Here is a 25,992-nt window from a genome sequence, read left to right on the forward strand (position 1 = left end):
TTATAGTTCTCCAGCATTGTACCCTTTTTCCTAAAATAATATAATTCTTTCCATGAAATATACCAATCTTACACACCAAGGATAAGCACTGGTATCTCTATACAAACTATGTTTATACCATTCTGCATGCTTCAGGGTGGGGAGAGAATTATTTGTCTATAGCAAAATATATAACAAAAACTGGACCCCTTTACCACTTCTTATACAGTCCTGAGAGGCATGGAAGGACCCCGGTTGCCCATTAGCGGTGGACTGGTGTTTTAAGAATGGGCCCTGTTTATTTTTTAATACTGCACCTTCTGAAGCAGTTGCCTAATGCAAGGATAAGGATATGAGGCCAGCAAGCTCACGTTCTTGCTGTGAACACTGTGTGTATGGTTTCTGCATTGTTCTGTAAGAGAAGGCTTAAGGATTTTGCATTCAAGAATGTCTGCTGACTGCAAAAATCATGGTCAATTTAGATTTTGCTTTATGTGGAACAGTTTGTTTATCCATACTAAGCAGACTTCAGGATAGGTCAAATATTTGTGAAAGTGTCCAGGGAAAAAAATTATTAGTATCCATCAGTATAGTAAATAGAGCTTTTATTTTCACCCATGTGACTATAATGTTTCAAATCTCCCACTTGATTTTAGCTCAAATTGATCTGTCTATCAGATTCACATGGCTAATTTTTCTTGGCCCTTGGAATAATCTCCATCATCATTTCTCTGAAGCCACAGACTCTTCTGGTAGTCGCCTGCTTGAGACTACACAATGGCTACAAGGGCAGACCTTATCCTTTTTACACTCTACCGCTGGACTTTCTACTGTTTTTTTTATTCCAAGCAAATTTGAATCACCGCTGCTTCAAAACACCCTACCAACCCACACTATCTCCCAGCTGTACTTCAATCTCCTTTCCTTGGAACACCTGGATCTCCCCTCTTAGATGCAGATCTGGGAGAAAAAACTCCAAAACAACATTATCCATGCTGATTGGGAAAAATGTTTCAGTTTGACCCATAAATTATCAATTGCAACCTTGCAATTAAAAAAAAAAAAAAGGGTTCACACTTATTAGCAGATGATGCATATGTCCTGCTATTCTCCATCAGTTTAATCGCACAACCCTGATTTTTTTATTTGTTTTCTCTGAAGGTGCCATACGTCTAAAGGAACTATGCTTCATATCCAGGTGTTTTGGACATAAATTCTTATCTTTTATTGTAAGATAATGGCAACCCAAACTCCTTTATCCCCTAAACTAGCACTTCTCTCCGTGATACTAGGACCTATTAAATCTGCCAAAAACATCTAGAGGCATTTCTTTGCTGTGGCCAGGATGATCATTCCCCACCATCGGAAAACCACAACCAATACCTTCCCTGGTGGAATAGGCAAGTGAACTTGACTCTATCAGGAACCTAGAGCATCTGTTGTTCCAGGAAAATGACAGGGAAGAGCAGTGAAAAAATTGACTTTCTGGTCTGTGTTCCAGGATTTGAGTTAGGACGATAACCCTCCAGAATAAAGATAGCCATGATGGAGTAACCCTCCCCACCACCCCCTGCAATGTTCCTCTTCTCATGTCCTTACCTATCTTTTTGTTACCTTACTCTCCCCCTACTCCCTATCCCACACCAGAACACCAAACTCATCTTTTTAATTATATCTCCCGATTCAACATATGACTGGGTTAACAAGAACCCTTCATGTAACTTTACAATACTAGTGCTGTCCTTGCAGATTCTTTTAGCTTCATCAGCTATGTCCTAGATAACCCATGACTATTGTGCCCAGTTCTCGCCAGGTGCGTTCTGTATGCTCTTGTTACTCTATCACAATATGTTCTTTACTTTCTAGTTGTTACTACCCTATGCAAAAAGTTCAACACAATAAGTACCAAAGAAGTAAAGGAAGTCCCTAGCACTGCATATACCACTTAATAATATGGTATGCTATGCTCCACAAGCTACTAGATTTTCAAGTTGCATGTGACCTTGGTTTGTGGGAGATCTATGTGCTGATCTTCTGGTCAAGAGTCTTGCCTGTAATATTGATAGGAAACATAAAAGGGTGCTGCTTGGCTGTAATATTATAAGTTTCCTTTTATTCTTTCTGAGATCTTTTAACATTCTCTGCTGGATACATTTATACTCTTTTGCACATGTAGGTTAATTGGCTCCTGTATAAATTGGCCCTAGTATGTGTATGAATGAATGTAAGTGAGGGACCTTAGATTGTACACCCCTTGAGGGTTAGGGACTGATGTGAATATACAATATATATATGTAAAGCGCTGCGTAAATTGACAGCCCTATATAAGTAACTGAAGTAAACATATAAAATTGTGTCTGGGTAAAAGTTACCGCATAGTGCTGTACACACGGTACACATTCATGTCTTTTGTAAGCAAGCTGTTGTTTGGAGACTATTTACATGATCGGACCGTAAAATGCTCACATTCCTCAGGTGGAGTTACAAATGCTTGAACCACAGTTTACAGTTATGTCTAGCACACAGGCAAACAAGTATTCTATTATGTTCCTGGTAAATATTAACCAGACTGACATTGTTCCTGCAGATTTTCTTACTGAGAATTGCATGTGGGAAAAATTCCTAGTCAATCAGTTTTTTTTTAAGAAGCTATGTTTTATATATCTTCTATCTTCTGTGCAGGAGGCAAGAATAAAGACCGAATCCAACCAAAATTTTTTATCTTGTTTTTAATAGGGAAAGGTGAAAACCTTTGGTTTTAATTTCTGCCTATACCACCCATCGAGGAGATTCATTGGTGATTTGTCAACGGGAACAGAAAATGGGCAGTGGATTGTAAAACATTCACTGGAGCAGTGGAATTCTCCCTAGTAACAAGTCAAAGGTGAGATTTCCCTTCATTTTGGGTAGATTTTTCCCACTTCCTGTTGTGCCTCTTGAGACAAGATAGTGTATTGACTGAAAAATCTGGTGAATCCAGCAACTCTCTTATTTACAGGTCTGTTAAAACTCATTTTCGGCAAAACTCAACAGAAAGTGATGGGAAATCCAAAATTTTCAGCTTGTGACCAGAGCGGAGGTAAAGGCTAATTGAGGCTGGGGTAAAAAGGAGATTTCCGCTCTAGAAATTGTGACCATCAAGGAGATGTCCCACATACCTGGTGTTCTTGCTTACTATTGATTGGTTTCTGGTCCTGGGTCTTTGGCCTGCTGCATACTTTGTTTTTTTTAACTATCTATAGGGATGCTAAACTAGCTTTTTTACATTGTCCCATTCCAGTCCTATACGCTCACCAACAGAAATTGGCATCTTATCTATTTTTGTCAGCCAAGCAAACCATTGCTTAGGCGTGGAAGAAACCTACAGTTTCGTTCCAAGGAGCGAAAGACAGCATGACAACACTAAAGATCAATGAACAGATGTCTAGTATTTTGAAGGACTCACTCCAAGTTTCTCAAAAGTTTGGAACCTTAGATTCAGTATTCCTTTCCCTCCTTACACCAAGACAGCCGCTTATGACTGACGCTGGAGACAGCCCCAATGTCCATGTCACCCCTTCTTACTCCTTCTCTTCCCTCCTCATCAGTTCATCTCCCCTCTGGTCTTCTTTCTCTTTTCCGGGGTCCCCCCCTCCTTCTTTTGGGCTACATGCCGAGAAGCTAACAAGCAGGATATTTGATAATCTTCCTTCTGAGGCATCTCAACTGGGCTTCCCACTCATTTGTTCTTTATATAATTTGAGTTGTATTTTACACCACATTGTGTCCGATATTTTGTATCACTTTCTTTTTTAGCCCCTGTGTGGGTGACACTGGTGCTCATTACGTTATGTCTTGAAAATTAATAAAGAATATTGAAAGAGAAAAGGGGGTTTCCTCCTTTTTGGGGATATTCCTCCCTAGTGAAGGGAAATCTCCCTAATAATACCTCAGATAACAAACTAACAGGGGCTTTAGACCTTTCCTGGTCTATCCAAAACAAAATAAATGAAATGTTGGCTTACCATACACTTTAATTGGTATGCATTGCATGCAGTTCAACAGCCGATTGTGAGCATGTATGGCGGGTGGCTAGGTAGGATGTATGATGTGTTACGGGAGGGCTATGATGAGTCAACAAATTGTTTCTGTTCATGAGCAGTATTTAGTGATGTGTAATTTCTGCAGAGGGCAGTGTCTTCTGGTACAGGCTCTGCAAGTGTCTGGCATTTGAAGAATCTGGACTGATATTTACCTGGAGTATTTGCACTTTGATAAAGAATAGGTTACTTATGAACATGACATAATGTTCCACAGTGTGCAACACTGTTTGCTTTGTTCTTAACACCATCCTAAATCAAATTCCACATTTCCATTTTAGAACGAGCAGACTGTAAGTCACTAACAATATAACTATTCTTCCCAGCCATATGCTCTTTTCCAAAATATTAGATTTTACACCTGCAGTGATTTTTCCCCAAAATGAAAAATGTTCAGGTGTGATCTAATGTGATAATTTTGTAGTCCTTTCTAATGAAAATAACAAAAAATGTTAAGGTTGTGAGTGCTATTCATAGCCAGCACTTTTTTTTCAGTACTTACATTATTCATTCTTTTATCAGTTAGGGATTCTAATTAGGGTTTATAGTTCTGGTTCAGTATTCAATTTCAGGGATTGTGGTTCAAGATCATGTTTTGAGTTTATGGTCTTTGGCTTAAGGGTTTGATGTTACATTTCTGGGTTCACACTGTTGCGTTGAGGTAGCAAGCTTGTTGGTGTGTTGCAGTGACATTCATTCTTAATGGCACCCTAGCTAACGGATTACCATGTTTTGGTGTATTAGGCAGGCATTTCAAATACATAGGCTGCTTTAGTGGAATGCACATTAAATGCATGGTGTACCATAGCAGTAGGGTTTAGGAAAGTAAATATGTTTTGGATTACATAGGCTCCTGGCATGGCCTCCTCCAAACTTTTCCATTCCAATTCTACCTTGAGACAGAGCAGGTTAAACAGTTTTCAGGAGGGGGACATATCCAAATCTCTTCTTTCTATCCTACTATTTTTAAAGCTAACTCTAATGTACTCTTTACCACAGGGACCTTCTTAAATCCCTCTCCTTTTTTAGCCACTACAGTTTTTGCTGCTTTTTAACGTGTCTTTGGTAAAAAAAAAATCCCAATAAGTGTATATTGGTTTACATGAAAGTTATAGCGTCTACAAATGGCGGTGTATATATGCTGGAATTTTGAAAAAAAAATGTTATACTAGTAATGACAGCGGGACTGCGGAATTATAGCGGGACTGCGGAGGGCATTCTAACAGTGGGTGGGAACTGACTAACTTCCACGACATCCCCAGTGACACTAATACAATGATCAGTGCTAATAAAAAGCACTGATACTGTACTAATGACACTGGGCAGGAAGGGGTTAACATCTGGGGTGATCAAACGGTTAACAGTGTGCTGTGTGTGTGTTACATTATGTGCTGTGTGTGTGTTTTACTTGGTAGACATGCTGCTTTGTATCTCTCTGCTGTACAGAGAGATACAAAGTAGCATGTTTACACACAGGTCTCTCCCCTGTCAGCTTTGCCGAAGATCACCAAGTCCCGGCTGGGAATTGCTGGCCGGGACCGGGTGATTGACATTCCCAGCAGCCAATCGTGGCATGTTTAGGGCGGTGCACACACGCCCTCAACCCAGAAATGCACATCACGTATATATGTACATGATTTTGCGCAGCCGTGCTGCCCTGTAGCAGTACATCTGCTTTAGGGCGGCAGGCAAGCAGTTAAGGGCAGTTAAACGTTCCTCACCTGAATGCAGAAGAACCACATTCAGGATAGGAACGTTTTGTCCAAAAAATGTTAAACATGGCAAAAATGCCTGTAAATGTGCCTAAACGCTAGCTGTGTTTAGGGCTTGGGCATATATTCATGTCGATGGAAAATACTCTGACCAATCTAATGAATAAATGTCCAAGTGCTAAACGCAGTTCTGCGTTTAGAAGTGTTCTTGCCACGTTTAGTGTTTTTCTGTTGCCAGAAGATCTAAACGTCTAGGGTAGTTCATGTGTACATGTAGCCATACATCAGCAGGGGCACTAGAAATGGTAACACTACTGCACCATCTGCTTCGCAGGCAGGCAAAAAATATGCTGCCAACCTCAGCATAGCAATGAACACAAATCCAGACAAACTATTCATGAAAATAACATAACATAAAACAGCCTAATATGTATAAAGAAATAATGTGAGCACATTGTATTAATCCCTAAAAGGAGCAGCTAGCATTGAAAGGTAAACCTCAACACCTCAAAGAATAGCAAATAAATGGATATGCAGCGCTGAACAGTAGGAGAAACTTATATAGATAAATTGTTGCGGGAGTGCTAATTTGAGCACAACAGTAAGTGCAGTGAAATCACGTCTATGGGTGATGGAATTATACCAACATAACATTACTAAAAATCAAATCTCAAGATAATAACGTCCATAGGGTGTGGTAATCCGTGCTTCGTGACTTGTAATATCTGTGCCAGAATCTGGTAAAGTGATGCAGTTACCAGAAGTACATATAATATGCGCCTTATATGTATATCCTTAATGGTGGGATCATCAGGGTCTGTGTGTGCTATATGAATATAGGAGGGAATGAGTTTACACCAAAATTTGGGGAAAAAAAAAAGTAGGTTCTTAACCATTTTTTAAGGACTCGGGGTCAGAAGAAATTCCAAGGCGTATGAATTGTGCTACTGCCTACAGGACGATTGGACATTGTCAAACAAAAAAGCTGTTGGTCAATCAAGCCTATTTCACTCCATTGCTTGAAGAGATAGTTAAAGCTGTTCAAATTTATCTCTGGGATGCTTTTTTTTTTTCAAACTGACTCCATTTTCATCATTCCGGTAGCTTGTCCTGTAAGGGACAACCTACCTTTTTGTTCCACCATTTCTAGGTGACTCAGGCAGATCATTGTTCAGGTGACTCTTTGGCGTTTCACAGATTTGCAAGGCCATCTGTTACATTTTCACAAAGTTTTACCAGGTAGATGTTCAGGACCTCATCTGATGCCAGTTTCAGACATAATGTCCTTCAAGCAGCTCCCAGCTCTTTCCACCTTGTTGGCGTTCATCGGCATGTTAGTGTTTTGTTTGCTGTATTGCACCGCCTTTGCGCTTTCCATATGTCTTAGAATTCCTTCTGATTCTGTGTCCTTTCATGAATTAAAAAAAAAAAAAAGCATTTTTGTCTGACTATAAATTAATGTCCATGGAGTACATTAACCGCCTACCGCCCGCCATATAAGGTAATGACGAGTGCAAGGTGGTTCTCTCGTTCTGGGAGGACGTCATATGACGTCCTCCCACTCTAACCGTGCATGCGCGTCTCCGGGGCACGCAGCGCGGTGATCGGTGGTGAGCTGTGTCCCTCGGACACGGTGGATCAATGGAAAGAGCCGAAGATGTCGACTCGGTCATGTGATCAGCTGTGTCCAATCACAGCTGATCGCATTTAAATAGAGAAATGCCGGTTATTGGCATTTCTCTCCTCACGAGCTGTCCCGTTGAGGGGACATCTATACTGATCATCAGGGCACCGATGATCAGTGTGCCTTGATGATCAGTGTAGCCCCAGCAGTGCCACCTGTCGATGTCCATCAATGCCAGCTGTCAGTGCTCATCAATGCCACCTGCCAGTGCCCATTAGTGCCACATCAATGCCACATATCAGTGCCCATCTGAGCTGACTTTCAGTGCGGCCTATCAGTGCCTGTCAGTGCGGCATATCAGTGCCCGTCAGTGCTGCCTATCAGTGCCATATATGAGTGCTGCCTTTCAGTGCCCATCAATGCCTGTTAATGCCCATCAGTGCCACCTATCAGTGCCCATCAGTGCAGCCTATCAGTGTCCATCACTGCAGCCTCATTAGCACACATCAGTGAAGGAGAAAAATCACTTATTTACAAAAGTTTATAACAAAAACTAAGAAACATTTTTTTTTTCAAAATTTTCAGTTGTTTTTGGTTTCTTTAGCAAAAAATAAAAAACTCAGAGGTGATTAAATACCACCAAAAGAAAACTCTGTCTCAAAAATATAATAAAAAATCATTATAGGTACAGTGTTGCATGACCGCGAAATTGTCATTCAAAGTGTGACAGCGCTGAAAGCTGAAAATTGGCCTGGGCAGGAAGGGGGGATAAGTGCCCTGTAGGCAAGTGGTTAAGGGGCACAGGTTCCACCCCTCTGTCTTTATGATCCACTCCTACTACTGCTTTTCCTCAGAACTGTATGGCTGGAGTAGGAAGGGTTATACCTAGCTGACTATCAGCTTTTTAATTAGCCAATGTCCAGTCCTCCTCTCGGCAGCAGTATAACCCATGTGTGTCTAATTCCTCCTAACCCTAGCAAAGGATTTTATGGGAAGTCAAGAATCCTATTTTATTGTCCACCAATATCTAAGAAACAAAATATACAATATATTTAGAGCTGTTCCTATCACCTGTTATCCTATCTCATTTAACCTAGATTAAAATCTCACAAGTGGTAGGTAGTGTAAATCAGCCTTATCTGCAGAAAACATCTGTGGAGTTATGGATGGAAAAATACGGAAATGTAGAGGAGATAAGAGTTCTTTGTTAACAAAGAATACTCCCTGCATACTGGAACTGGAAGGTCAGGACCAGTATGGAGATAACCAGATCAGATAAAGTAGTTCCTTTGTCCTAATTCTGGATGCTGTGTGACTATGGTAAATGTGACAGGACAATAACATTCACTATCTGACAATCAGAACTTTTGTGATAAAATACTGCATGTGTAGTCAATACTTTATTATATATATTGTAAACATGTATTTGTTGTTTAAAACCCAATGATGAAAAAAACACATTTACAATAAGATGACATGAAGAACCTGTTTCAGCATTCTGAATTTGATTATATTCACACAATTCAAGCTTGGACATTTACACATATGGGTCAAACAGGGTGGTAGATGATTTTATTCCTGAGGTTGGGGTTCAGCTATGGATAGGCAAAGGAAAACTGGCACATGCACAGGGCTACAGTGTATTGTGGGCTTAAAACTGGAGCCTACTCACTGTGTAAACAGTAACATCTGCAAGAGTCTTTGTATCCAAAATAATACTTTTTTTTTTTTTTTAAATAATATGTAAACCCGACATTTCATATTCCTGATATGTGACTGCTGTACCATGTACGTGTATGGAAAAAATATCATGTTCTCTTTGTATTGTTTCCTTTCTGCAAAATCCCTGGTGTTCCTGACAGTCCCTCTGCTTTCCTATTAAAAATTGACCACACTAGTCATGAGAGCACAGCATGTTCATTTTTCTAGCTGGAAACTCAGCCTGCTCTCCTCCAATGAACAGGCTTGTGCTGAAACGTCCCCCTTCCCCCGCACAGTTATTCACTGGGAAGATCTGTGTACTGCCGCTTCTCTTTCCCTGGCTCTTTTGCAGCTGAGAACCAAGAGTATGTGATCACTTATAAAAAGGGAGAGAAGGTATTTTTAATGTTTTTTTTTATGTATACATTCATGTTTTGCCTTCATTTCTATTTTAAACTGAATGGGTTGTTTTACAAGGTGAGGGTTCACATATACATTAACTATTACATAGTTACATAGTTAGTCTGGCTGAAAAAAGACAAAAGTCCATCCAGTTCAACCATTAAAAAAAAAAAAAAAGTGTAATCCTATACCCACAGTTGATCCAGAGGAAGGCAAAAAAAACAGCAAAGCATGATCCAATTTGCTCCTGCAGGGAAAAAAATTCCTTCCTGATCCCCCGAAAGGCAATCAGATATTCCGTGGATCAACTTTACCTATAAATGTTAGTAACCAGTTATATTCTGTGTATCTAAGAAAGAATCCAGTCCTTTTTTAAAGCAATCCACTGAGCTGGCCAGAACCAACTCTTGAGGGAGTCTATTCCACATTTTCACAGCTCTCACTGTGAAGAAACCTTTGCGTGTTTGGAGATTAAATCTCTTTTCCTCCAGATGTAAAGAGTGCCCCCTTGTCCTCTGTAATGACCTCAGGGTGAATAGCTCTACACCGAGTTTACTATATGAACCACTGATGTATTTATACATGTTGATCATATACCCCCTTAATCTCCTCTTCTCAAGACAGAATAAATTCAGTGCCTCTAATCTTTCCTCATAGCTGATCTCCTCCATGCCTCTTATCAGTTTGGTTGCCCTTCTCTGTACTTTCTCCAGTTCCCCAATGTTCTTTTTGATAATTGGTGCCCAAAACTGTACTGCATATTCCAGATGAAGTCTTACTAATGATTTGTACAGGGGTAATATGATATTTCTCTCTCTGAAGTCTATACCTCTTTTAATACAAGAGAGGATTTCCCTCGCTTTAGAAACCGCAGCTTGGCATTGCATGCCATTATTAAGCTTGTCATCTACCAGAACTCCCAGATCCTTCTCCACCATTGATTCCCCCAGTTGTACCCCCCCTAGTATGTATGATGCATGCATATTCTTAGCCCCCAAGTGCATAACCTTACATTTATCAACATTAAACGTCATTTGCCACAAGGAAATGTCTAACAGACACATATAAAGCTCTGCACAATCCTTTGTTAAAAATAAAAATGAAGCTATTGCTATTACATATGTTTTTCTGCACACAGTTTACCTTGAAGAATTTTATTAACATAGTCACTTACTACTGAGCAACCAGCAATTGTTTTACAATATAGCATAAATGGTGCAGTGGTCAGGAGTATGAAATACATAGCATAGCGTATACAGTATACCTCAGGGGCCAGTGCATAATGCACAGCATGCAGGAGTCAGAAGTGTGTACAGCACAGGAGTCAGGAGTTTCTAATACACAAAGTGTAGGGGTCAGGAGTGTGTAATGCACAAAAAGCAGGAAAGTGTCACACAGAGCACCAGGGTCTGGAGTGTGCATTGTACTGAGTGCCAGGGTCAGGAGTGCAGAACCAGTACAGTTGCCCTCTATAGTACAGATTCCCCTCATCCCCCTCCCTTCCAACGATCGCCAGGGTCAGCAGTGAAGAACCAGTACATATTCCCCCCTTAATGCAGCTCTTTCTCTCCTTCCTTAGTACAGATCCTCACTTAACAGATCCTCCCCTTAGTACTGCTCCATCCCAATACAGATTCTCCCAACTTAGTACAGCTCCTCCAGTGGATCTCCACAACCACCCAACCCAATTACAAATCCTCCCTATTTCCCTACTGCTCCCCTTATGCAGCTCCCCCTGTACAGTTCTTCTCCTACCATGAAACACACTCTCCAACTCTATGTAGGAACACAGCCACCCTCTCTTGCTCACTTTCAAGATGGAATAGTGACTGTGGGATATGTATTGTGATGCGCACAGAGCAGTGCACATAACTGGACCTAATGCGTACTGTTTGTCCTGAACAAATGGATGAGTGGGAAAAGGAGAGGCTGAGGAGCTCAAGAAGGCAATATTTTTTGAGAATAAAGAGATTGTTTAGTGTCCCTTTAAATCTTTGGTGGTGAAAAAAATTAACACTCCAGTCATTTGACCAAAAAGAGGGTAAAAATTGGGCACGTGTATACAAGAATATTAAATTGTTCAAATTGGTAACATTGTGAAATTATCCTTTTATAGCTTGTTTAGCATACCATGTATGAAGGAATGTATTTTCTCCCCATTAAAAGTTAGGGACTTGTCTAGAATGTGCAAATGCCCCTTATCCCATCTGTACACATTACCAGAACATTTCTGGCATTTTTGACTGATGAAATTTAACAAATTACTCAGCAGATTAGGATAAAAATGCCATTTTTATAATTGAGGACTGTGAGAAAATGATTGAGAAATGTCCAGTCTTGGAATGAGGCTGTGTGGCTTGTACCTTATTAAAGCAAAACCCAAGCAGTATGTGACTGTACAATGCAAATGATGTCTACAACCAAGTTTCCCAATCACATCGCAAGATTTTTTTAAATTTTGCAAACCACCCTTGCTACTGTGTGTTCATCCTCGCTTGCTATTGCAATGATGATTACCCAGATCAGTTCAGTTCTAAACCCTTTCCTGCTCAGAGGTCATAGGCCAAATTTAGCAGCAACTATATGTGTCAGTTAACCGTATTATAACTTAATGACTAATTTTCCAACCTAAATATTTTTTACTTTTTTTTTTTTTTTAAGGACAAAAATACTCTGTGTAAATACACAGCATTCATTGTGTGTGTGTGTGTATGTATGTATATGTGTGTGTGTGTGTATGTATGTATATGTGTGTGTGTGTGTATATGTGTGTGTATATATATATATATGTATATATATATATATATATATATATATATATATATATATATATATATATATATGTATGTATATATGTGTGTGTGTGTGTGTGTGTATGTGTGTATATATATATATATATATAAACTTTATTTTTATTAAACTTTAACTGTAGTCGCTTGATCAACATTATGGGCCCATTCACACTGGTGTTCTTAAAAACATGATATGTGTTTTTAATACGTTGTCCTAAATTTCAGTGCAATGCATATTGTTTTCAGTGCATTTTGATGCAAGTGTAGGCACGTGCCTACTAAGGGTAGGTTGTTATAAGCTAGTAAGATTAGACTGTCCAGGTTAGGGAAGGGTTAAGCTCTTGGTCACCAGTTTCCCAGGCTTTTTGGGTTCTTCCTTAATTCCTGTATATGCCTTGCTTTCCCATATATATGGGGAAGGCCAGGCTCAGGGGGCTTCTGGACAAGACTGCATGGGAAGCAGGAAGATCTGAACCACCGTGAAGGGTGTAGCTTGAAGCAACCTTCATCCGTCACCCTTAGGGGCTTCACCTGGGATGCACTTTGCAATTATGGACTTGCATCTGTACTAGTATGCCTGGGCTGCCACAACACAGTTGGTGAGAAGGACTATGCTGCACTTTATATGGCACGGTTTCTAAGTGTGTTTTAGTAAAGCTTTTCAACTGTTTCAAGCCGAGGTCTGAAGACATTGAAAGGGGTCCATGGTGGTACATGTCTTATCAAAATAACAGGGCCTGTATAGTGCACATGGGTATTAAAGTTAGGCCACTACAAAAGGTTTACTTGGCAGGAGAGTTGGAGGAAGAGAATGGTTGCTATAGGTAATCAAGAACTGGTGACACGTGAACAGCAGCCTGTCAGTAAAGCGTGGTACCTAGTGTAGGGAACAGATCCTCTGATTGCAGGAGGGTTTGGCCACAGGCTCCCTACAAAATGGTTAGTTCCCCCAAAATGTGTCTGGGACCGAACCTGCAGTACAGAGACCCCACAGGCTTAGCTTCATGGTACGTGAGAACAGAAGGAGTTAACAATGTGCACGCTTGAGGTCCACACTAGGTGCACTGTGGGAACCCATTCTGTCACTAGGAGTGAGGTGGCAGAGATACTGTGAACTGGTGGAGAGTGCATAGGCTCAGTGGTGTCCCTCCTAAATGCAATGTTTCACAAGTAAGGCGTGTGGTAATCTGGGAGAGCACGTTTTACAGAGGGACTCTGTACATTTAAATACTGAACATTGTATATGGCTCATCTCTAAGCCAAGATACCACCAAAATGTTGACTTAAAAAAAAAAAGGCGGCCCTGCCTGGTCCTGGGCATTGAGGAGTGCACACACACTTGAAAGGTACCCTCATGTGCATGGCAAGTAGGCCCTGCCCACATGTATTTGGTACGTTCCCATTGACTTCTATAGAAGGTGCAACAAAGATGCAGCAGAACTTTTCAAAATTCAGCGCAAACACAGTGCGATGATGTGAACAGTTACAGGGGATTTAAACGGTAAGGTGTGTTTTAGTGTGGCAAAAGCACAACAGTGAGAACAGGGCCTTACTATTTTTAATTCTATATGTTGCTAGTCTTAGTAAATAGATAAGAAGGTATACTATATTTATGACTGATACAGGATCTCTGAATAGGGGATGGATATATGTTTGTACAAAAAATGGCCACTGCCCCAGTCTATAACTGGCCTTCACAGCAAGGAGCACATGGAAGGGCGACGCATGTCAAACAACAAAAGAGAGAAATTCCGAGCTAATTTTCCAGCCAGCAAACAAACTGAGGGGCATATGATTGATAGCTCTGCCCCCTCCATTCAGAGATCCTGTGTCATTGATCGACTCTGTAGTACGGCTTGTATGAATAGCAGATCTGACAGGAAGGAGGAGCATAGTTAAGCTCTCTTGATGAGAGCCCCTGACAGTCCGTTAGCTGTATTAATCCCACACGAAAGATTGCGGTGGTGGTGGAAAGAGGGGTGGGGGAGGGCGTTCCATGAGATTGCATGGGATTGCTTCTCATACCCTAAAAATCTCAGAATCAAGAACCACTCTGATTTGTCAAGTGTATATTATTATTGTATTGTCAAGTGTATATTGTGACTGTTGTATAATCTGTGGCAACTTGTTTTCCATAATAAAACCAAAAAAAGTAATACTTTTTTTATGATGTACCCTAAGCAGAAGCCAACAGCAATATCAACAATTTCTATTGGAAAAAAACATGGTGTTTTGTGGGTCTATGTGGGGCCTAGTTTACCAAGTGACCTTGCATTTTTATGATCTCTTCATGCTACGTTAGATCAAGACCCTCAGGATTTCTCGGTTCTTTTATTTTAGATTTCTAATTTATATATATTTCCACGAATTTTGGTACAAAGTACACTTGGAATGGGATGCCAATCATTCAATAGGATTTGCACCTGCTGTATTAAAATTTGATGATCTTCTTATGCATAGTCTCTAACCCAACCTAAATTTTACCCAATTTGACTGTCAAGGATATGTCTTACACATCATGGTAGAGAAAGGGTTAAAATAAGTTCACCAATCCAATAACAGCTGTAAACATGGTTTTCAATTAATACAGACCTGCTATATATAGTGTGTAAGTGATTTACAGCTATCTGATCAGTGTGTGACCCCCATTCTAAAACTACCAACCGCACTGTCCCTGGGACCACTCCTGGGAGCCTGAGATCACTAGGGATGGCTTTAGGATGCCGAAAGGGGAGAATCATGGAGCATCTGTTCTCCAGACTTCCCCCGGTAGGCATGAATGCCTAGTTCGTGGCAAGCTCATTTTTACAGCATTCAGAAGCAGATCAGTGACTTTGTTCCCAATATGCTTGGCTTCAGCGCAGGGGAGGCCTGTTATGCCAACATTACTGTACTGTTTATTCAACTACGTGCTACCTTTTATTTTTTTTTTAAATTAGCCTGGAGTTAGTAAAAAGCACTAACATGCTGAATGATAAACGTAATTGTCTGTTATTTGCAAATGTACATTTTTTTACCTATTTCGTTATTTAAAACAAAAACCACATTTCTTATTTTTTTCGCAGGAATGCAATGCATGGGAAGATGATCATCAAACAAAGATGACCATGCAATGAGGACTTAACGTGATTTTTAGCTTTATCCAATCAGCATTCTCACCTAGTGATGTCGTCTTTTAGTAATGCCATAGATGAATGGAGTACAAGAAGCACAAGTGGCATTTCTGCTCTTAGACACCACTTGATCTCAGGTGACTTTCCAGATAGGCTCACGCCTGTAAATGCTATGGCTGCCATAGTGGATTCTGCTTATAGCTCATTTTCTGGTAGTTCTTATGTTGCCGATTATCAGACTTCATTTAAACATGATATCTGTAATTTGAACAATGAACAGATATCGTACATGGACTCAGAGTATGTAAAGGCTATTTATAATCCGAGTGTAATAGAACACAATAATTTACAACAGCACCTGCATTGTGAGGACTCTAAGGAAGATGCTAGCAGTGGCCCTGAAGATCACATTAGTCATAAAACTAAAAGGAGTCCCACAAGCAACAGCAGCCTTTGTTTACCGGAGCACAAAATAAGCAGACACCAAGGTCATGGTCACAGCCCTCCTTGGGTAAGACGGTCAGTCCAAAACAAACTGAGCCAATCTGGAAACATGGAAGGAAACAGCCGTTCTCATTTGCCAAGTTCAACATTTGTAGCTCCTTCTGAGGATAAGATGGCACTCGATGAGGTCATTAGCTCTTGTGATGAGCATTACCAAGGTTCCCAGACTGACAAATCAAATAAAGACTGTATTCAAGAAATGGATATGTATATAGGAAAATCATTCTCTATAGAAAGGGAAGAGAACACCCACAATAATCGCTTTGATTTACCTGTTGACAATCCCCAAATGGATAGCAAAACCAAAAAAAGCGCAAGGCGTTCTTGGAATGACTTTGTGACTGAGAAACTTCGTGGGTATAAGAAAAAAGCTGGTTCTTGGAAACAAGGTAAAGAGACCAATTGTTATGAAAGAACAAAAAGTGAAGAACTGGCACTTAATCAACAACAGAGAGAACAATATCAACTCCTGGACCAGAACGTAAAGGATATTGACTTTGACAATCTTGGAAAGTGCAATATCAAATACAGACGTCATCACACAAGAACCAGCCAGGCAGTTTATACTGTGCACGGTGAAGATTTATGTGAGCAACCAAAAGCTCACAACCTCAAGAAAGATGCAACAATAAAACCTATCCCTTTGCTCTCCCAAAAGCAAGAGGTTATTCCTCAATGTGCTAATGTGTGTGATTTACCCAGTGAAAAAATCACCAAGGCCTCAACCCCAATGCTTTATCATCTTGCTGGTGGTAGCAACTCTTTGGCAATGTTGAACAATTTAAAACAAACTAAGCAACCAGATACAAGTGAAGAATCTAATACCTTTCAAAAGAAAGGCCATTTTTCTATTTCTCATATGGCTGAACTGCAGAAACCATTCCATAAAACAAAAAGCCAGTCACAACTTGCTGAAAAGCTTAGAAATGAACTCACGGACTGTGATACCACAGGTGACCCAACCTTTTCATATGAAGATAGTTGTATGCTTGATTATAGAGAGAAACTTAAGATTGCCCAAAAAAAAGTCTTAAGAGAAACCTCTTTTAAAAGAAGGGACTTGCAGATGAGTTTACCTGTTAGGCTAAAACTTAATCCTCCTAAAAGACCTTCAGTTGACCATATAAGATCATATTCTTTATCCAGTCCAAATGAAGATGCTAAATGTACACAACCAAATATTTCTGCAGATAAGGGTCACAAAAAAGATGAGTCGGAGAAAGCTATAGTTATAAGAATAGGAGGAAGGAAAAGACTGACAAAAGAACAAAGGAAATTATGTTACTCGGAACCAGAGAAGCTTGACCATCTTGGCATCCATAATTCGGGCTTGCTTTGGAACAGTGATGGGTCAGTTCAAAATAAATCTGGGGATCACTATAGGATGAAATCTCTGGATAAAGAACGGACCCTTTCTTCTTCAAATATTTCAAAAACAGAGTTAAAACAAATCCAACACAATGCACTTGTTGAGTATATGGAGCGAAAAGCAAATCGAAGGTCACTTAACACTCACCAGTCCAATTTGCAAAAGACTTTAGGAACACAATCTTCTCCTGAATGCAAAAGTATTACAGATGAAACCTCATGCAGTGATGATTCCTTAATATATCATCACAGGAGATCAACAGGAACTTCCTCTTCTTATGATGCCACAGTTACATGGAATGACAGATCTGTAAAGATGTCTCTTCTAGGAGAACAGATACATTCAGCAGACACAATGGGGGAAAAGACAACTTATTTTGACCAATGTACTTTAGATGACAGCAAAAGTTATGTTAAAGAGTCTTCCACCTCTGGCTGCCAAGAAAGATTAAAGGCAAGTACAAATACACAGGTAACATGTATGTTTTCTTCTAGTTATGTTGTGGAATTTGTATAGTACTATCTTAACATTTAAAAACTCTCCTTTATCCTTATATTTGTGTCGTGAGTGACTAAAGCCGGCTGTAGATGGTTCAAATCTCAGCCACTTCAGCAAGGACTGGCCGAGATTAGAACAATGTATGGGCAAGCTGAATGTACAATCGATCAATCAACTTGGGTACAACCAGCCTGCCGGATTTTACATGCAGTTATCGCTAGGGGCTATTATAGCCGCTAACAGTAATCACTTTGTTCTCCCTTCAGGGAAAATACAATAAAATGGTGATGCCATGGATCTATTGCATGTACTTTACTTCTATTAGTTTTTTCACTGGGAGATTGCAAAGATCCTAGAGTTAAAAATAGAGCTATCAAATGGAAATAAAATCATTCTTGGCTTGGTGGCCACATGTCAGGGGTGCTAAATACAGTCACTATGCTGTCAGCTGTTAAGTGTTCAGTTGTGTAGTGTACTGCAGTTTAATATAGATGATTGCGTCATAGACCTTATTAGAAAAATCACAGCATATGCAGTTACTAGTAAATAGCTGGGACAAATCTTTACATTGCAAAATGAATCATACGTATTTAAAGAAAATAGTTTGCTCTGCTATAGTGTACAGTTACAAACTTCTGTAGGGCTATGAATTAACCAGCCCCCCCCTCCTGTTACATTTGGCAGGCACTACTGCCAGCTGAATTGACCCAATTCAAGTGGATCACTTTTCAGAGGTGCAGGAGTCCTTGCTGCATGTGTAAATGAGCTCTAAAAGCCTTTACAGGTCATCTAGAATTAACTGTCAATGATGGTTACAGCTATCACTCCTGTGCATGTAGCAATATGTAACATTTGTAATGTACGGTAATCTTTTTCATACATGGTCAAACCCAACACATGCCTTTTGGGTATTTATACGCATGTATGTGCATGTTTTTGGAGGTGTTGGCTGTAAAAAAAAAAAAAAAAATATATATATATATATATATATATATATATATATATATATATATATATATATAATTTTTTTTTTTTAACCAATAGCCCTCTATATGTTAATATGGTAGCATAGTGCTGGTGACAGGTCCTTTTTAACCACTTGACTACCCATGTTTTATAAATGGCATTTCCAAATGGCTTGGTAGAAAAATGGTTAAGTCAAGCTGTGTGCTTGGTACTGGCTTTAAGATCCAGTGAAAGGCTTTCCAGTAAAATTGATCGGTTGGCTCTCGAGGTTTACCTACCAATATAATTGAAACGTGACCACTGCAGGATTTAGCAGCATGGACATGACATTCTGCTGAGTCTCTCTTCTCTTTCTCTCTCTCTCTCCCCCCACTCTCTTATCTTTTGTCTCTCTCTTTCTCTCTCTCACCCCACCCCTCTCTCTCTCTCCTCCTCTCTCCTCACTTCTCTCCTCCTCTCTCCTCACTTCTCTCCTCTCTCTCCTCACTTCTCTCCTCTCTCTCCTCACTTCTCTCCTCTCTCTCCTCACTTCTCTCCTCTCTCTCCTCCTCTCTCTCTCACCTGTCTCACCTCCTCTCTTTCTCTCACCTGTCTCACCTCCTCTCTTTCTCTCACCTGTCTCACCTCCTCTCTTTCTCTCACCTCCTCTCTTTCTCTCACCTCCTCTCTTTCTCTCACCTCCCTCTCTTTCTCTCACCTCCCTCTCTTTCTCTCACCTCCCTCTCTTTCTCTCACCTCCCTCTCGTTCTCTCACCTCCCTCTCGTTCTCTCACCTCCTCTCTTTCTCTCACCTCTCTCTCTCCTCCCTCTCTCCTCTCTCAGCTCTCGTTCTCTCACCTCTCTCTCTCACCTCTCTCTCTCTCTCTCTCTCTCTCTCTCTCTCTCTCTCTCTCTCTCTCTTTCTTTCTCTCACCTCTCTTTCTCTCACCTCCTCTCTTTCTCTCACCTCCTCTCTTTCTCTCACCTCCTCTCTTTCTCTCACCTCTCTCTCTCCTCTCTCTCACCTGTCTCACCTCCTCTCTTTCTCTCACCTCCTCTCTTTCTCTCACCTCTCTCTCTCCTCTCTCTCACCTGTCTCACCTCCTCTCTTTCTCTCACCTCCTCTCTTTCTCTCACCTCCTCTCTTTCTCTCACCTCCTCTCTTTCGCTCACCTTTCTCTTTCGCTCACCTCTCTCTTTCGCTCACCTCTCTCTTTCTCTCTCCAGGTAATTATAACCTCTTCTTTTTTTATTTTATTACATTCACTTTAGATGGTGATGTTAGACCATACCTCTTGTTAGCCCTGCTGGTTCTAGTTTTCACCTACTTCATTCATATATAAGGCCAAACGTATTCCACTGTTAAAGTTTGGTACGTGAAATACGGTTAAAGAATCTGTTATCCTTCTTAAAGCCCAACTTTAAGAATTATCCCTTGTAATGGGGCTGCACCTGCACTGCAAGGGTTAAATGTTTGTTTTAGCCTAGGGGTGAGGAGAAACACTTTAACTTACTTGATCCTCCACTCCCCTGGCAGATGGTGCACCCCCACACTCTGTCAGTGGATTACCCCTCGGCGCCATCATATCCAATGCAAGGCTATAAACCCTACATTGATGTTAAAGATGTCAGGATCTTAGACCACTCAAGTGTAGGAGAGAAGATGCTGTGGGACCAGTATAACAACACAGAGGAACAAGTAATTCCCCTAGACCTAAATGAGCAATTAATGCCTTGAGGTGCAGGTGTAGACCCACTGCAAAGGATTATTTCCTGTTTCCCAGAGTTGGGATTTAAAGAGCATTGATAAAAAACTGCAAAGAGCACTTAAATATACTCTGCTTGGCTAGGCATACCTCTACTATTGTTCTCACGCCCTGTGGCAAAAAAAAACCAAAAGATTTGTACAGTTGCTGAGAAATAAACCCAAGATTCTGAGTTGCAGAATTTTAACACCCAAGAACGTTCTGTGAGTAGGGGGCAGAGATCCCTTAGCATGAGCACCTGTAAGAAAAATGCTGTGAGTACTCACAGAAGTCTGTTTGAAATGGTATCATTTGCCCAATAAAATGGTACATTTTGTGAGAAAGACTCCTACATGTTATATTGTCAATAAAGCCACTTTAGAAATTAACCAATAATGGTTTTTTGCTTTTCTTTAGAACTCTCTTGGAAACCTGACTCTCTCAACATCAGCACTACAAAATCATAGCAATTTTTCCAAAAATAGGTAAGCAACATGGATCCATAAACCCGGATAAATTCATATTGAAACATATCTACATCCGGATGCAACTGAGAATGTTATTAGACAATTAAACTATGTACGGATGAAGATATGGTAGTTGACCTTACTGACATAGTACAGGCTCCATGGTTGTCATTTTGATCATGGCTTCACTATTTTGTAAAACTGCCATAGACAGGTTGTTGTTTTTTCATTCATGAAACAAAGAATTCCTCAATCTACACCAACAAGGTAGGAATCCCTCCTGCTGAGTTATATTCTGACAGTGGGACCCAGCATACGAACAATCGACTTCTGTCAAACAGGGAGGGCCATGCACTGAACAGGCTGAATTTTGATGTTTATGGCTAGCTTAAGTCGCTGAGCTGGAATAGTAGCTAGGGAAAGCTAAAAGCTCTGAATTCCTGTTATGAATGCTTATTTCATTCTGAGTTCTAGTAGCCTTATGGAGATTTTTTTCCAGAGTTTCTTGACTTCCTATAGATGATATATTCCTTACAGAATTCTGTAGGCAGTTCATTCTTCTTAATTTACTGTATTTTACATAGGGTATGTGATTTCCAGAGAAAAAAGGTAAGTCGCCATTAATAACATAACACATATCATACAGTGGTACTCCAAATTCCCCCATCTCCTGTTTCCAGCCCCACCTGCCTTGGAGCAGCCTGCACTATATTATATATTAAAAAATAATATGTACAGTTTTCCACAAAAATAAAGAAATATGCAACTCTATGCGGTCTGGAGAGGGGAATAGATGAAGCCAAAAAGCATTCATTTTCCAGGGAGCTTGCCGCAGCATAGTAGAGGGTCTAGCACGAACCTGCACCACCAATGGGGGAGTGGTCAGATAGGCCATGCGGTGCATAACTAATATCACTGACCACCATATGTGCAGCAGTGTTATCGACACATAGGTAATCATATGTACATTGGGTATAGAAAACAATCACCCCCTTTTTAAAATAATCATATGTTACTTTACAGCCTGATATGAAAACACACGGTTTTTGTTTTATCCAGCTGTATTTACTTAGTGCAACTTATAAATCCAAGTGAAAGATGGGACACCAACATGTCAGAAAAAAAATTTAAAAATTCAAAAGCAGAATCAGTGAGTTGGAGTAGGATCACCCCGTGTCAGTATTTTGTTGAACCACCTTTTGCTTTAATTCCACCCTTTTAGTCTGTTGGGTTATGTCTCTACTAACTTTGCACATCTAGACTTTGCAATATATGCCCACTCTTCTTTGCAGAGCTGCTCAAGTTCAGTTAAGTTTGATGGTGACCATTTGTGGACTGCAGTCTTCAAGTCATTCCACAGATTTTCATTGGGGTTTAAGTCTGGGCTCTGACTAGGCCATGCAAGGACATTCACCTTTTGATCCTTCAACCACTGTTTGGTCATTTTTTGCTGTGTGCTTTGGGTCATTGTCATGTTGGAAGGTAAACCTTATTCCCATTGACAACTTTCTGGCAGAAAGTTTTTCCCCATCCATTTTTCTTTCTATCCTGACAAGTGCTCCAGTTCTTGCTGCAGAGAAAACCCCCTATAACAGGATATTACCACCTCCATGTTTTACTGTAGGATACAAAACTTAAATTTTGGTTTCTTTGTATGTATGGATTGCATAGGTTGTTACAAACATGGTGAAAATTTCATTTCAATAGCACCTTTAGAAATATATTTACCGAGAAAAATGGGGACGTATTCAATACTTATTTTACCCGCTGTATTTATATCAATGTGTGTACTGCTTTTAATAAGAAACAGAAAAGCTTAGCATTTTCTCAATCATTCTCAAATTTGTTCTCTAAGGGTACCTCTGCCGATTGAGCTACCTCCTGTGTTCACAATGCAGTAGGGTAGCTGCTTGGTACAGGACTCTGAAGCAAATGGAGATCACTGTAGTAGTGGTACCTGTTACAGTAATTTCCAGCTTCTAGGGTGGAGGTCAGCAACCAGTTGATTACGGCCAGGTGATTGGTAGATCGTGATCTGGGCTTGCTGACCCACCATCCCAGAGCATCAGAGTGCAATGCAGAGGAACTATTGTAAACTTGGAGCTGTAGTAGGGAGCAAGAGCCGCATAAGCTGATGCCTCCTCTGTAGTGCTGGCTCCTGTCCCATGTGGAGTGATACCGACTGCTCTCCACTTGTTATTCTGGCTAGCGGTCTCCAGAGTGGTGCCAGCAGCAGGAAAGAACAGATCTTCAGTTCAGTGTGAAGCAATTGACTGCCCATAATAGTATAGGGCTGCTTTCACACTGATGTGCAGTGCAGTGTACCTGCAGCTTTTCTGCGAGTTTGCTGCACTTAGCCATAGACCTCTATTATATCCTGCAGGTTTGGCACACTTTCTGAAAGTGCACCAAAACGCCAAGAATTTTGGTGCCCTTTCAAAAAGTGCACTACACCTGCAGGATATCCTAAAAGTCTATGGCAAATCACAACTAACCAGGAAAGTTGCAGATGCACTGCACTGCACCCGCTGTGCAGGTAAACCGCAGTACATCAGTGTGAAAACAGCCTAACCTTATATTGGGCTTAGAACAGTAAGGGTTAATTTACATTTGCAGTTTGGGGTGTAGTAAAATCCTATAGTTAAGACATGTTTTTACCATCCCTGTCCCAACCTCACCCCCTTTAGTAGCAGTGGCCAGGAGTGTACACGTGGCAGCTGTAGCAGAAGTTGTACATCATGTCATGGTTGGTGGCTATAGCACTTGCCAAGCATGACCCATTCAATTGAATGAGGCCACTCTGCAAATGTCCTGAAACCTTGTGCAGTACAGCAAACAATGGGTAAAGTAGGCAGCACTACCTGCTTTAACCCCTTGGACCCTGCAGAAGTATACAGTTGCGGAGTGCTTGCAGAGTGCCCCGTATACTTGAATAGGTCATGATTGGCAGGTGGTAGCACCCGTCAAATACAACATGGGGTTTAATTCCTGCTGCAACATGTGTACACCTTTGGCTGCTGACTCAGAAGCTATAGGATGTAGGATTGGGGCCAGTAAAACTGCAGGTTTTTACCACCCCCAAATTTACATATGAATGAGCCCTAAGGGTGCCTCTGCTTAATGCAGCTAAGGGCTTATTCACAAGTGTAGCAGGCACTGCTGCTCCTCTGAAAAGTGATTCAAGTGTGTTTGACAGGTGGTTAGGAGGTGATATGTTGCCTGCACACCACCTGCTTTAAACCCATGCCATACAATGCACACAATTGTGACATAGTAGTACGACAATTAGAGGTTTAAATCAGGTGTGAGGAAGCGACACTGTGCCTGGTGATCTTTGATTTCTCCCATGTTGTTCAGGTGGATCTCCACCTCTTTAAGGTTGCTTGCCCTTGTTCTAGGGGGATCCCACAGGTATGGCACATATGTACTAACATTGGTCCAAGCTGGAAAAAATGTACTGTAGCTATGTAATTATTGCTATACCTGGATTCAGCTTTAAAAAGGAACTCCAGGCACAGCTGTTAGCTGTCAAATGTGGTCCCCAATATCACCAAAGATCTGCACATAATGTTCAATATATGAAATAGCAGTGTAGAAATGGAAAACCCACATACTCCTGCGCTTAGGGATGGACTCAATGTTGTTAGGACCACATAACGAAATTCTTGGGATGTGCATGCCTTGCTGCCCTCAAAAGACTGGGGGGAGTCCAAATATGCTGAATAGAGAAAAACAAACAGAGGGCGCATCAGCCTAGTGCATTACCTCGAAGGAAGAGGCTAGTCCTCGAAACACGTCAGACTGTTGGATGTCCAGAGTTCCCATTACGGACAGATATGTAGTGCGAATTGGACAGAGCTGTTCCTTCATGATGTGCCTTTGACTGTATTGACAATTTGTGAGTACAATACCTACTTTTAACATTTAATAAACATATTTTTAAGGTAATGCACTAGGCTGGTGTGCCCTCTGTTTTCTCTATTCAATATATGAAATGCTTGACTTGCCAGAAATTGTAGACCTAATAGAGGAAATGAGGGTCAGAGAGTGTGCACATGCTACATTTTTGGCTGGGGATATGCTGCAGAAGACAATACAAAGATGGGAACATGTTACATGAGGGTGGTAGAGATCAATGCTATTACCCTATTCAGTGTTCCCACTACAGACTACCGAGGGCTGCACATCATATACCAAAGGGCTGCAGGTGGGGCACTAGGACTCTAGGATATGTTAGTGCCACAATAGTTATTGGCTTCCCTGTCACTTCACTAACAATTTTATGTGCCCCCTCTAGTGACTGCCAGTCTCTGCACATGAGATATGAGCGTGCTAAATATAACATTTTTAAAAGATGTCAAATGATAACATGTTAACAAGGTAATGTTACTGTATGACTTGCTTAAAGTATAATGCTGCATGATCTAAGGTGGATAAAGTGTAATGGTTCAAGAAATGCAGTGCTGACAATCTGTGCTAATTACTATAGTAAGGGTAGATTGCAAGAATATCTAATCCTGCCACCAGCCTCTGTTTTACACATGATCAGACAAATCCTGTCCAAATGTTGAAAAGCATACTATTTATGAACAGTGGTGGGAGCAAAACTTACATTAAAGTCAACTAATCTTCCATAGAAGAATACAGAATGTTCCACAGTATGAATTGTTCAAAGCTAGTTGTGCTGTAGCTAAAACCATGAAAAGTCAGATCCTTTGTGATATTCAATGAAAGACTTTGGCCAATTCTGAATTGTACCCTACTGATTACGCCTGCCTTTCATTTAAAAGGTGATGGGATATTCACTGTGCTTTGGGTGTTATTGTTATGATAGAATTTCTCAAAGGAGTATTGAGTAAATGTGTGTTGTACATCCCCATCACTTTATTTTATTTCTTTCTTAATGGTCATTTCAACAGCCAACTGGGAAATATTTACATTTTTAAAGTCTTGGAGCTCCATCTACTGACTGCTTAGGGGAAACTCACCCAAATATTTAAAGACTACCTAAAACAATTACAATACATTTTAGTTAGACTTGACTTTTCAACAACTTGCTACA

General features: G+C 40.6%; 1 protein-coding gene across 2 annotated transcripts in view; it reads left to right on the forward strand.

Moving 5' to 3' along the window:
• SHROOM1 (shroom family member 1) overlaps positions 1-25,992 on the forward strand; it is a 106,963-nt gene that overhangs the window by 56,483 nt on the left and 24,488 nt on the right. Inside the window, exons 2-4 of one of the 2 annotated variants that reach the window (XM_089673045.1) lie at positions 2,716-2,863; positions 15,355-17,728; positions 20,881-20,948. In XM_089673045.1, coding sequence (XP_089529171.1) covers positions 15,455-17,728; positions 20,881-20,948 — 2,342 coding nt within the window. In that variant the 5' untranslated portion in view covers positions 2,716-2,863; positions 15,355-15,454. The remainder of the gene's footprint in view (positions 1-2,715; positions 2,864-15,354; positions 17,729-20,880; positions 20,949-25,992) is intronic. The other variant, XM_089673046.1, reaches the window with a different exon arrangement.

The sequence above is a fragment of the Staurois parvus genome, unplaced genomic scaffold (genome assembly GCF_062004578.1).
Source record: "Staurois parvus isolate SC_StPar_1 unplaced genomic scaffold, SC_StPar_1.0 ptg000133l, whole genome shotgun sequence".
In the NCBI taxonomy this organism is placed as follows: Eukaryota; Metazoa; Chordata; class Amphibia; order Anura; family Ranidae; genus Staurois; species Staurois parvus.